The sequence below is a fragment of the Trifolium pratense genome, linkage group LG2, assembly GCF_020283565.1.
Source record: "Trifolium pratense cultivar HEN17-A07 linkage group LG2, ARS_RC_1.1, whole genome shotgun sequence".
NCBI classification, from domain to species: Eukaryota; Viridiplantae; Streptophyta; class Magnoliopsida; order Fabales; family Fabaceae; genus Trifolium; species Trifolium pratense.
The window spans coordinates 52599071-52613239 of record NC_060060.1 but is presented as its reverse complement, the minus strand read 5'-3'; the positions used below and the strand labels follow the sequence as shown (position 1 = coordinate 52613239).

General features: G+C 34.2%; 1 protein-coding gene and 1 pseudogene across 1 annotated transcript; both read right to left on the bottom strand.

The window, feature by feature from the left end:
- Window positions 1-724: 724 nt before the first annotated feature.
- LOC123907743 (probable LRR receptor-like serine/threonine-protein kinase At1g67720) lies at window positions 725-7018 on the bottom strand. The gene is made up of 15 exons (XM_045958119.1): window positions 6650-7018; window positions 5726-6266; window positions 4450-4961; window positions 4007-4136; window positions 3744-3815; window positions 3582-3650; window positions 3422-3493; window positions 3246-3314; window positions 2995-3161; window positions 2662-2912; window positions 2371-2497; window positions 2224-2289; window positions 1938-2124; window positions 1710-1842; window positions 725-1233 (listed from the first exon to the last, which is right to left on the bottom strand). The coding sequence occupies exons 1-15, from the start codon at window positions 6717-6719 to the stop codon at window positions 910-912; spliced, it is 2790 nt and encodes a 929-aa protein (XP_045814075.1). The 5' UTR covers window positions 6720-7018; the 3' UTR covers window positions 725-909.
- A 4421-nt stretch (window positions 7019-11439) lies between these two features.
- LOC123904922 lies at window positions 11440-13821 on the bottom strand (annotated as a pseudogene).
- Window positions 13822-14169: the final 348 nt, after the last annotated feature.

The window sequence follows — 14169 nt, the reverse complement described above, 5'->3', positions numbered from 1 at the left end:
GGTGTTCAATACGTGTCGCGGTGTTCAATACGTGTCAGTGTCCGACACTTGTATGACACGTGTCGGATAGCTCATATCGGCGTCGGAAAAAATTCAATTTTTCCTTTAGTTTGATACTCCTTTGATCAGCGTCTGATACCTGTAAGACTCACATATGACACGTGTCGGACAAGTGTCCCAAAAATAATTATTTTTTCTTTGCGTATACTCTCCTTATGCACATATCAGACATATCTACAAGATTAAAGATGTGTAGAAACAACAATATTGATCAATGAGGGATTGAAGACATTACATTTAGATTACGATATTTTTAGTTTTTTCGATCGTAGATGGATAAATAAAGATAAATTCCTATCATATATTGTTTTAAAACTTTTTTTTTAAAAATAACTAGCTCAAATTAAATTTACATGAATATCATATCCTAGTTAAAGATATATTAAGTCCCCTATTTGCCAATAGAAATATTGCGATCGAAACTGCAACAAATCTAATACTTGAAAGAGAAAAAATTTATTTAAAAGTGAAAGACTAATTTTAGTTTTGATGTCTCTTTTTGTCCGAATTCTCTATCTATCCACAATAAGAAAGAGCATTTTCATGTCCCCGTGAGCGAGCATGATCATAATTTCTAGTTGATAGAGACATTATAATATGCTTTAAAGAGGAAAATTCTAAATAAATAAAAAAAAACACATTTTCCTTATATAAATGACTAAAGTAAATCAAATAATTCGGTAATATTGCAACTTATAATTTATGCTTCTAAGATTTGAAGGGATCTTAGTGTTATCGTGTTATAAACATATATTTAATAATTAATAGTATAAGGAAGGACAAAAATAGTGATATGCCATGTACAAAATATAACTCACCTTAATATGAATATAAGAAAACAAAATAAAATTATCTTGCTGATGGAAGACAACCATTTGATAAATCAGGGCTTTCAATTTCAAGAAAACTTGTAAGCAAAGTTTTCCTTGAAGATTGTGGTTTTGAATCACTTGAAGATGATATCTTTAGTTGACTTTCTGTCCCTTTTTCTATCTTAGAAGCATCTTGTATAGCCAAAATCACTTCTTGCATCCTTGGCCTGGATGCACCATGTGGTTCTACACATTGCATGGCAATTTCAGCAACCCTCCATATTGATTCAGTTTTCACACTTCCAATTAGTAAAGGATCCATAATGCTAATTATATCGCCTTTGCGGATTAAAGATCTTGCCTGCAGAAACAAGATTTGTAATTTAGGCCTTGCTCGGATAAACATCTTAATTAAGTGTTTATAGCACAATCGTTTATCATATACTACTCATCCTTAATTATAAGCAAAAGTCCACTTTTCAGGTTCATTGAATAACTGATGTATCTGGTCTGATATATAATATAGACTAGATACATCAATTTATAGACCAGATACACCGGTTATTCAATGAATCTGAAAAGTGGACTTTTGCTTATAATAAGGATGGATGGAGTAAGTGCTTATTTGTATAAGCTATTTCTGCAACAAGATAAAATAATGTCAAATTGTTTTCATAAAACTATAAGCTGTTTTCATAAGCTAAAAACAGCTTATGGGTAAAAGTTGTTTCCCTGAACTCTACCAAAGGTTTGGGCTGCCTTATGCTTGGGCCGGCCCTGATACTGATTCTACTTTTTGAATTTTGGATAGTTTTTTAAAGGCAATCATCGACATACCCAATGAACTATATTCATTTCTGGACCATAATCTTCTGGTGATACAGGCTTCTTTCCAGATATCAGTTCCAATAAAACAACTCCAAAACTGTATACATCGCTCTTTTCAGTCAATTGTTGATTTGCATAGTACCTGTTAATGTGGAAAAATAATTTGAGCTCAACATGTTTACGAAAAATGATATCGTTGATGTTGATCACGGAAAAATGATGAGTATAATGTCTTACTCAGGATCCAAGTAGCCCACAGTTCCCCTTGCAACACTTGATATATGTGTTAAATCTTCTTCGGCCAGTCTCGAGAGTCCAAAGTCTGACACTTTTGCTCTCATATTAATGTCTAGGAGAATGTTGCTTGTCTTTACGTCTCGGTGAATGATACTAGGATTGCATCCGGTGTGTAAATATTCAAGACCTATAGAAATAAAATTTTGTTATTCAACTGTTATCTTGGAAAAATGAAATATAGAAAATTACTTATAGACCAAGGAATTAATCAATGTCATCGATCAACCTTTGGCTGAATCTTCTGCAATTCGAAGACGAGTTAACCAGTCTAATCGCTTCTGACTCGAACATTCTGGGAAAACATTAGAATTTAAATCATGATATAGTTTTCACAACTAAGTTTGTAAATGAATACAAAGGAATGGAACTAAACCATGAATGTGATCCCTTAGAGTGCCGTTGTGCATATACTCATAAACCAGAATATGCTGATATTCTTCTTCGCAATATCCAATCAAAGGAACCAAGTTTCTGTGATGTATTCTTGATAAGAGAGCTACCTGCATTTGGGACGCTACAGTCAATTCGGTGAAATTAAAGATTATCTCGTGTTCTTTTAGTTCCTATTATATTTGATTCTATAACTATACTATAGAGAATTAATGCTAGTACTAATAAAATTGAAGAAGCACAAATCTTTTGATAGAACCACGAGTAATTCTACCTCGGTTGCAAATTGATGGTTCCCATGGCTGGATGGATCAGTCATAGTCTTAACTGCAATCTCTTTTCCGTCTTTCATTTTCCCATAATAGACAGATCCAAAGCTTCCTTTTCCAATTTTCTTTGAAAAATTGTTTGTAGCTTCTTTCAAATCCGAGAGATTAATATAGTATGCAGTACCTTCATCCATTAAATTTCCATCCACACCGAAAGAGTATCCAGTTATGTGTTTAGTACTGCGTCCTGAAATACCTGCATAGCACGATAATGCTTTAACGGTAGAAATTTATATTTGTCAAAGTTAAAATTATTAAATCTGATTTGTTTCATTTACCTTTTTCATCATTTCTCTTTCGAGAAGCCTTTTTCCTCAGGTAATGCAATAACACCAAACTTGCTAAGAACAAGACGAATAGAATCACCAGTATTCCGATAGAAATTCCTATTATCAACTGAAAATGCTTTTTGTTCTTTTTATGTAGTCCTGGATTATTATCATAGCTGGAAGAGAAAATAAATGTCCGTCACTTCAATCTGGATATTAAACTAGTCGGGAAAACAAATGATTTTCCTGTGCTTACTTACTTGAAAGTGATTTTTGTAGCTAATAATCCGTCTGGTATAACCCCGGTAAATGAGTTATTCTGTATGTACCTGGCAAAGATACATTTCAGTTGGAGTAATTCGGGGCTAACAACGAAAAATGCTAAAGTTGTTCCGAACATAGAGACGATTAACATTGGTGATTAAATGCTACATACAATGCTTGTAAACTTGGCAAGCTACCGAGGTAAGACGGTAATGAACCGGTCAATTTGTTGTTCTCTAGATGCCTGCATATCATTATCGGAAATAAATGAAAATGAGAAGAAAAAAAGAAGAGTGTTTTCCAAGATATTGATTCCAAACTAAAGAACTTACACAATCTTTAGATTGATAAGATTGCTCATGTCTGGTAGTTGTCCTGTAAGTAAGTTTCCGTCTAACCACCTAAGAAAACAATTATGAATTACAAAAGAAAAGAAAATTAAAAACATAAATATAAATTAAATCATTTGTTGTTTTGAAGGATGTTTTACTTACAGTTCTTCCAATGCATCCATGTTACTGAGCTCTCGCGGAATTTCACCGGTCAAATTCTTTCTTGTCAAGTTTCTAATACAAGTTATTGCAATCAGTAAAACATGTGCAGTTTTAACTTCAAGAAAATGTTTACTATGGAAAAAATGTTATATTATTATGTGAACAATAGAAACATTTCATTGAAGATATCGGTAGCAATCTATAATATCAACTTTTGGAAATCAAAATTATAATGTGTCAACAAAACGGTGTAGAGACTTTACATCTTTGTAATTCTTGGAGGTGTAATAGTACTACAATTCACCCACTCCCAGGAAGTTGGAACGCAAGGATCGCCTTCGTTCTTCGGGATAATTTCATCCGACAAAGAGGCAAACGCACTTAGACAATTTGCTGTAAAACAAAAGTATGGTTAGCAATTTGTTCATTTAATACAACATATGTTATTGTTGATTTTACTAATATAATTTGCTAAGGCCGAAAACCTAGACGGCAAGGATGGTAGTTTTGCTGTCATCCTTGTTCTCTATGAACCTTAATTCACTCGGCTCTCATAGATCCTACAGGTACACACCTTGATTCCTATTTTTGTAACTAATATGCTATAATTTGTATCTATAAATATTAGAATATTATATAAAATCCTTGAATATATATGCACCAAAACATCTACTTTTCGAAATACAGACTAATATTAAGAACTTACAATCTTGCTTGGAGGTCTTCGAAGCAATTTCTTGATATTTGCTTATTTCCATTGCATTTAATAGAGGTCCTCTAGTCGAATCTAGTGTCCTCTTAAAGGAAAAGTTAAGAACAAATTGCAAACTCACATTCATATAACTTGGTTCATAAAGAGTGTAGCTTCCATTAGCATTCTCAGCTATGTTCACCACTGCATTGCTATAGTCAGCTATATAAGGTTGTGCCAATTTGAATTTCCTAGTCTCATTCTGACCCAAATCTTCAATCTCTGCTAAATAAGCATAAGCTCTAGCTCTAGCAGGAAAGTCTTCAAGGTTAATTCTATAGCTAAGTAACCCTTTTGTGCCAACAACTGCAGTTTGCATCACCTTAACTGGCGGATATTCTCTTGTCTCTATTTCTATGTTCCTTGTTGTGTTAATTCTTTCTGTTCCTGCTGCCTTCCCGACAAGATAATTTTGTCTTTTAACAAGATCAGACTCCCATATTCTATCATATGGATCCTCCGGATACCTGATAAACATTAGATACATAAATCAAGCTCATAGCACCAAATATATGACATTTTTATTCTTCAAACTTTTTCAAATTAAGCTAGTCATGCAACATCAACCTGGCCTCTAAATTTAATGAAATTTCAAAATGGTATATGAATTTGAAATGTCTTAATCACATTAGTTTATCTTAGACAAATTTAGGGACTAAATTCATTGATCCAAAAGGATTAAGCCTATATTTGGTATCAGAGTGAGTATGTCATAATCACGGTGATCCACCATGAGTTTGCAGAAGCTACAAAGAATAGCTTTTGAAAAATCATGGTGAGTAACCGTGATTCTGACATAGCCACCATGATACCAAACATAGAACACACATGATTTGATCATGGAGTTAAGCAAATTTTTCCTAGATCTCTGACTGCAAAGTGGCTGCAGACTGCAGTGTCTTTCTATTATTGAAGCTTATGGTTACAAATTACAACATGCGTGCTTAAATAATACGGAGTATGGCCCAGTTTACAAGATTACCCCTGAGCCATACCACGGGGTGGTAAGGTAAGCCCCCTGCACCTCTCAGTCACAGCCCAACAAACAAATAGGCTAAGTACAAAGGGCAAGCGACCGGACCACTTATCAATAAACAATGAGCCATACCGAACAATGACCAAGTTAAAATAGTATTAACAATTTGATGGTCCAAAATAGACAGTGCGCTACAATTTCAAGGACTAAATCGACGATTCACTCAAAGAAAAATATAAGACAGAACTACCAAACCTGACAGCATCCTCAGTTGGAGCACCAAAGTTAATCCTTGCAACTACTTTCAAGAAGAAATCATCCTCAAAATCAGTTGCATACATAGAAAGATTCAAAGGCCTAAGCTCAAGAGTAGATATAAAAGGAGAACCAGTTGTAGCACAACAAACACAAACATCAACAGAATTCGAAGGCGCCCTAAAGATCATTTCCTTAACATATATTCTTTCAACTTCAGAAATTGACACAGTAGCCCATCTTGTTGCATCCAAATAAAGTTGAAACTGAGGGTATGTATGTCCATCTTCCAAACTTCCATACTGAAAAGTTGCTCTTACCAAATACCTTCTTCTCTCTTCAGTTTCAAGTGTATAACAATATTTTCTACTATCTGTTGGAAAATCTCTGCGTTTCTGATACTGATTTTGGTTTCCATTAGGGTTTTGTACTTCTACTTTGTCTCCATGTTTCATTATCTCAGAATCTGAAATCCATGGTATCCCTGTGGTTGTGTCAGTGTAGTTACTTCTTGTTCCTCCACAATCAATGCTTATAAACTCTGCATTCCAAAGACAATAATAATCACTCGTTAGTTGGTACTGTGGTGATTGACGCTAGACTTGATAGGGAGGACCACAGTTGGATCCCCTGCAACTGCGGTCGGGAGGGGCTAGAACCACTTGATGTCAGACCTAACTCCAGAACCAGATTAGGCGATCTAGTAGACCGGCTAGTGGTGAAAAAAAAACTCATAGATTTATAACCCTACCATCATAATTCTGTTTTCTTCTTCTTCTATCATATATATAAAAAATGACATGATATTCGGTCTGACATAAATAAAGTCCAACTAAGAATTGTTCCCACCTATGATTCTCACATAATAAATAAACATTAGTCTAGTTTAATTAACATGCATGGCTACATTATACTTATACATACCTTGAAGTTGAGAAGCTGAACATGATATTAACACAAGAAGTGTAAGCAGAAAGAGAGAAAATAAAGCCATTGGAGTTAGGAAGAGAACAAAGTAATAATTTGCATCAAGAATTTTGGTTGATTGAGAAAAATAATTGATTTGTTTGAGATTAGCATCATCTCAACCAGCTTTCTTCCACTTATTTATAACTTTATTACTTTAACTTTTCCTATTGATGGTTCATTCATGTGTGTAGCTTTCTTTATTTGATTTTTGGAATCTTCTTTTTCTTTAAGAAAATAAGACTACATGTTCCTTTTCCTTTTTCTCTTTACCATACTAAAAAGAGAACACACAAGCTCAATAATGAAAGAAATCATGTAACATTTGGTATAAAAAGAAATAAAAATTTGACTTGTGCACATTTATTTTGTTTGCACTAATAAATCTCCAATAAATTGTCCGGTAAAAGCTGCTCAATTAATAGCCATTATTAAAGAATTGTGATTTAAATTCCGAATTTTTTTATTTCTTTATATTTATAATTTATAATTTATAATTATATGAGTTTAATAATCATATGTCTACTAGAACGATAACGGGTTCGAGTGCTGATTTCATGCAGGACAATCAGAATCCAAGTTTGATTTCTAATAAGAGTAATTCTTAACTAAACTTTCAAAATCTGAATTACTGAAATCTCCTTCTCCTAAAAACTGGCTTAACTTTTTTTTTTTTGAAGAAGCTAAATTAGTCCACCCAAATTGGCGACAGAGAGAATTGAACCTCAGACCTCAAGAGGAGCACACTCCCAGGTCCCAAGTCAATACCAATGCACCAACCCAAGTGGGTTAAAAACTGACTTAGCTTAACTGATAATGACGATATTAAGTTCGAGTTTAATTGACAATGGTAATATATAAGTTTTATTCGTAAAAAAAAAAAGTTTTAGTTTAATTGACAATGACGATATTAATTTACTTGACATTATTTTTCTAGCCCGAATCTTTTTTTTGTACAATCTAGTCCAAAATTTTATCGGGTGGTATTTGTCACGTTGTCTATCGGCCAAAGCAAATAATTGTTAATAATCCTAAAAAATGTTATGTTAATAGTGATAAGCCTTTCAAAAGATAATACGTATAATAATGAATAATGGATGGAGAAGAAAATTTACAATAAAAGTCCTATAAGAATATTTTATTGCAACTTATATGTGGGATAGTGGATTTGAGTTTCTTGCACACTGTAAATTTTCAATCTCGGCCGTCAATATGATATTTGACGGTTTAAATTATACAATAATAAAATAAGTTGAAAATAAGATTGAGTGTTATAATTTGAGATTGAACGATTGAGATTGAAAATTATATTATGTGTTATTGTATTAAATTATGTAAAACATTATTAATTAGGAATGCTTATTATTACGAAGAGTTCAACAACAAGTAATGAATTGGAGTAGTAGTATTACTTAGGGTAATATTGTAACTTTATCATTAAAAATGATGTCTTTTGCTTATATTTTAAGACATCAAAAAGAGATTTTTTTTGTCTATATTTCGGGACGGAGGGAGTATTTAAGACGAAAGGGAATATATTTGATTAGATGGGTTAAAATTAACTTATATACTTTTTTGTTTTTATAAAATTATAGCTCAATCTTATAGCTCAATGAATGTTACAATTTTTTATTAGAATTTGAACATTAGGTCATTACTGGACCAAATCTTAGCAGGTTACTTGATCTGTGTACTTTAAATTTTGCTTTTATAGAGCGCACAATATTATATTTACTCGATAAAGGTGCAACTTTATTTGATGTTTTAGTATTTTCTGCTTTTTGAAGTTTGAAAAAGTATGCAACAGAACAGATATCGTGCGGTCCCCTCTCAAATTTCCATGCAATTAATTTAGTGGTCCAGTGCAGTGAGCACAGATTCACTCTGTCCTCTTCATTTCAAAATTTGGTTACTTCACTCTTTCAGGAGTTTATATTATGAAGATGGTGGAGGATGGTGATCTTACCGGATCAGAGAAACCACTTCGTCGGCGTTATTCTGTTGATGATCTCGATAAAACGGAGGGGGTTGTGCACTTGCAGATACTCTGACGCTCAAGTCAATTTTAATGTGGAGTATAGGTTTTCCCTGAGTAAAATGCATATAAATAAAATTTAGTCGATTAAGTTAATCCAAAAAAATAAAATTAGTCAATTGAATAATTATTGTTGCTTTTCAATTTTAGAAAATTGGTTTTAAAATACATCATCGAAAAAATACCAGACATGAGTTACAGCTTTTTAAGATGATTTTCATAAAAATATGCAAGATGTGGTCAACCACGATGACCCGGAATAAAACAGGAATAAAATAGCATAAATCAAAACTGCTTTGATTTACTACTACACTGTATAAAACTGATCGAGAAGTGCACCTTCTATGGTACGACGACCACTCAAAATATTGCACGATGAACACTCGAATTGACAAAGAAAAAATAATTTTTAAGATGAAAGAGAGGAGAGAGGATAGAGAGAATTTGCGGTTTGTAGAATTTTGGAGTATTTTGAACCGATGTAGTAGAGGGGTTTTGGAGAGAAACGTGTGGGAGCTCTTTCTAAATGCAGACTGATCCGATCCGTAATTACTCCTGCAAAATGGAGAAAAAGAAAATTGAGAGAATTCATTCTAAAAAAAAAACGCATGCATAGAAACAAATTTATTTGAGCGTTATCAACATGCGTGCAAAGAGATAAGATCGATCGTTGATCGAGTCAATTAGAAACGAATATGAACGAACTCGATCAACACACAAAATAAGTGTGCATTTTAGGAACACACTTATTATTAAAAATAATTAAATTATTTTTTCAATTCCGAGTACTAAAAAATTAATACACCTCACAAGTCTAGACCCAAACCGAGCCGGCTAGACGACTCGCGTGCAGTGGTCATTAGTGAGCACATATGGTGTTCATGACTCTTTAAATTGGTATCCCATTATCTAATGTGCACAAGCAACATTGTTTTGTATGTACCATGCATAAATGTATTTTTCAAAATTAGATCAATAAGTTACATCATATCTCATTTGATCTAATAGTGTGATTTATCGATCCAATAATAGAAACCAACTTGTGCACCATAGAATTACCCCTAAGTTGATAGTAAGTGATTAAACATAGAGACAAAATAATCGATAGTGAGTTGTAAAAATATAATTAAGGACCTAATTGATAGTAAATAATTACATCACAATTCAACACTTTTGAATTCAAACAGAAGCAACTTTGGTTTCTCAAACATGAATATATAATAGAGATTTTACAGTTGGTTTATGAGTCAGTTTTATCTTTTCTTTTCTCATTAGGATCATTTTGTGTTTGTATATAATTTTCTCATTAGGATCATGATCCAACATGACTTAAGATCATTGAAAAGATGCTCAAGAAGTTTAATTATGAAGGTTTGTTTATTTGTTTGATTCAAGTTCAACACAGGACTGTCTCTTTGCCTCTTTTGTTGTGTGCAAATTAAATTACATGTAGTATTACTATGGAATGAATCTTCAAAGTTCACATAGATTTTTCTTATACTTTTGCTTAATTGCTTTGCTAAATATGATCATATTTTTCTTGATTTCATGAGATTTAGTGTCTTGTTGGGAAACTAATTATTGTCGTGCAGAAATACTAAGGGATGTCAATTGTATCTGTAAGTTAGGATTTTCACGAAGATTGACCTGTTTGGAGACCTGAAGGTAGGGGTGTACATGGATTGGACAAATCCGGTCAACCCGGTCAAACCACCAATCCAACCCAAAAAAATGGGTTGGGTCGGGCAATTGGGTGGATATGGATTTGAAAAGTGTAAAACCCATAAAAATAATCGGGTTCCGAGTAAAACCGGACTCAACCCAAAAAACCCACTGGCCCACTAGTGTTATGTTTTTTGAAATATTTTTTATAAAAATACTAAAAGTTTTGTCATTTAATCGTTAAATATTTTTATAGTGAAAATAAATTATACTACTTTTTTTAGAAAACAAAAAGATTGAATAATTTTTATAAACAAATATGATAATTCATCGTACTATTTAAAAAAATAATAAAAAAATTGAATATTTTTTTATAAATAAATATGATAATTCATTGCACTGCACTATTTTTAATAGAGAAATAAAGTTACAATATTTTTCAAGAAAATACAATGAGTGAGTTATTTAACTTATTTTTATGAAAAAAATATGATGATTCTTCATTTAGATATTCAATATTAAAAAAATAGAAAAATAATTTGGGTAACCCACGATCCAACCCAATCCAACCCGGAAATTAATGGATTTACCCAACCAGACCCAATGTTGTAACGAGTGGTTATTTTACTTGACCCAATCCGAAATATCCTATGTGGTTCGGGTTTTGGTTTTGGCCAAACCCAACCCAAACTGGCTCACGTACACCCCTACCTGAAGGGGAGAATTTTTCTCTATAGAAATGAGGATGGGGAGAAAGTTCCGTCGAGACCTGTCCCCATCCTCAAATACCGGCTTTACTTCTGTAGGCTTCAAAAAGATAACAAACAAAAATCTTCCTCAAGTGGAATGAAACATTCTGATTTACCTTCAAAAGATGTAGGAAATTTTAGTTTTCCAAACTTAGCAAACAAGCAACAAAACTATGCTTCAGTTGACAGATTGTTAGAAGTCCCACATTGGCTAGAGATATGACATAGATAGCCTTTATAAGTGTAGTGCAAACCTCAACTCTCAAGCTAGCTTTTGTGGTTGAGTTTAGGCCTCACAAATTCTAATATGAAAACCGGCTTGTGCTTTTATGAGGTCCTTGGTGATTGGGCTTTTGCTTAAAATTCAATGTAGCCCCAGCTCTGATACCACTTGCAGGAGGCGCATTAGTTTCTAAAGCCAAAAATGCTTCATGGTAGCTAGGACACACGAGCTTAAGGTTAAGATACATTCTGAGATACTCGTATTGCATTTTACAGCGATGACAAGTAGTCCAAAATGTGGATTTTGATTTATTGGCAGAGGACGAAGTTTGTTCTTTAGCAGTATTTTTTTAGTCTTTGCACTTGAAGGGGGTTTCTTTTTACTATTGTTAGCCCCATTTGCCGCCGCTTTTGCTGATGAACTGCCGAAAATGGTGAAACCTTTCTGTGCTTTTGCATTTATCTTTTCATCATAAGCTGCCCTTCTAGCCTTATCGGACAGTATACTCCACGCCTCTGAAATAAATTTAAAAGCCCCATCGGCTCTGATGGACTTGTTCTTGTTTGGGTGGAGCATGAGAGCTAGCTTCCTATAATGTTTCCTAACTGTATCATCGTCGGCACGCGGGTTCACACCAAGTATACCATACCAATCTTCTTCTCCTTTTACTTTATTCTCAGCAGAAATATACACATCAAGTGTCGCTACCATTTGAGGAATACCCTCAAGGGAAGGAAATGAATTTTGGGCTTTCAAAGCAAACTTCTTTGCTCCCAATATGTCCTTTGCAATAAACGACACTCTCACCAAAATCGCTTCCTCTTTTCTCTTCAATGATCTTCATTCCTTCAATTAATTTGAACTTCCAGGACTTGTTGTGATTTCTAGAAGCTTAGAGGTTTTTGGCTGAAGATTTTGGGTCTTGAAGTTATTGAGATGTGGGTTTTTGATTGTCATGGATGAGTTACAAGCAGTATGTGAACTCAAACTATGTATAAACATTTAAGGCACCCACAGCTGGAGAACTGCTGATGTTATATTACATCAAAGTACTGAGAGTAGAGGAGATTATCAAGAAAGCAGGTGAGAGAAATGGAGTGCAATAAGGACGAGGCTACCAGAGCTAAAGATATTGCTGAGAGGAAGTTCATTGCAAAGGACATATTGGGAGCAAAGAAGTTTGCTTTGAAAGCCCAAAATTTATTTCCTTCCCTTGAGGGTATTCCTCAAATGGTAGCGACACTTGATGTGTATATTTCTGCTGAGAATAAAGTAAAAGGAGAAGAAGATTGGTATGGTATACTTGGTGTGAACCCGCGTGCCGACGATGATACGGTTAGGAAACATTATAGGAAGCTAGCTCTCATGCTTCACCCAGACAAGAACAAGTCCATCGGAGCCGATGGGGCTTTTAAATTTATTTCAGAGGCGTGGAGTATACTGTCCGATAAGGCTAGAAGGGCAGCTAATGATAAAAAGATAAATGCAAAAGCACAGAAAGGTTCCACCATTTTCGGCAGTTCATCAGCAAAAGCGGCGGCAAATGGGGGACAGAGGGGCCATGGAGGGAAATGGAGCATCTAACTTGGGCGATGGACTTGTTCTTGTTTGGGTGAAGCATGAGAGCTAGCTTCCTATAATGTTTCCTGACCGTATCATCGTCGGCACACGGGTTCACACCAAGTATACCATACCAATCTTCTTCTCCTTTTACTTTATTCTCAGCGGAAATATACACATCAAGTGTCGCTACCATTTGAGGAATACCCTCAAGGGAAGGAAATAAATTTTGGGCTTTCAAAGGAAACTTCTTTGCTCCCAATATGTCCTTTGCAATGAACTTCCTCTCAGCAATTTCTTTAGCTTTGATACCAATATTAGAATTTGTGAGGCCTATACTCAACCACAAAAGCTAGCTTGAGAGTTGAGGTTTGCACTACACTTATAAAGGCTATCTATGTCATATCTCTAGCCAATGTAGGACTTCTAACACACACCCTCACGTCCAGAACTGAACAAGCTGGAACGTGGAATCAACAACAACGGGTGGCCCAAATATGGGAGGTCTCCACAACAAACAACAAATGGATCTAACCAGGCTCTGATACCATATTAGAATTTGTGAGGCCTATACTCAACCAGAAAAGTTAGCTTGAGAGTTGAGGTTTGCACTACACTTATAAAGGCTATCTATGCCATATCTCTAACCAATGTGGGACTTCTAACACAGATGCAACTATCCAGAAGGAACCTTACAACATCAAAACATGGAAACTAAAAGTTATTAGGTCCAGTTACCTTTTTTATTCACAAGATTTTAAAGAAGGGATCTTTTTCCTCTTCAGATTAGATATTGGAAGATTTGCATACTTGTGGTATGCTCCTTCAGATGAGATTGATGGATTTGCATCTTCATTCCCCATTTATGATAAAGTTGAGATTTTGAATCTCTATTCCTCATTTCCGGCAAGATCCAAGTCCGAATTAAAATTCTTATTCATTGTTGTCTAATAAAAAAATAGTTTCGAGAAGAAAAAAATACAACATAAAAAATTATATGAAAGTCTAATGAGACTAGAAACAAGTAATTAAACTCAGTTTGCCCTTTTATTTTTTTCACCGGAGATTTCAAAGAGGCGATGGTCTACCACATCAGATGAGATCGGAAGGTCGGAGATGACAAAGTTGTGATGTTTAATTCTTCATTGTTTGTTTAAGGTAAGATCTGAGTATGTGAGTCCAAAACTTTAGTCACAACTCATCTACTCAGATCTTGCCTTAAACGAACAATGGAGAATTAATTAAACAT

What these genes read in the sequence shown, in the direction of transcription:
- LOC123907743 (XM_045958119.1), bottom strand. Translation starts at nt 6,719, where the DNA reads ATGGCTTTATTTTCTCTCTTTCTGCTTACACTTCTTGTGTTAATATCA. An exon ending in CCAACTGAGGATGCTGTCAG is followed by an intron (nt 4,962 to 5,725) that starts GTTTGGTAGTTC and finishes AATGTTTATCAG; the next exon opens with GTATCCGGAGGATCCATATG. An exon ending in AAAGAGAAATGATGAAAAAG is followed by an intron (nt 2,913 to 2,994) that starts GTAAATGAAACA and finishes CGTGCTATGCAG; the next exon opens with GTATTTCAGGACGCAGTACT.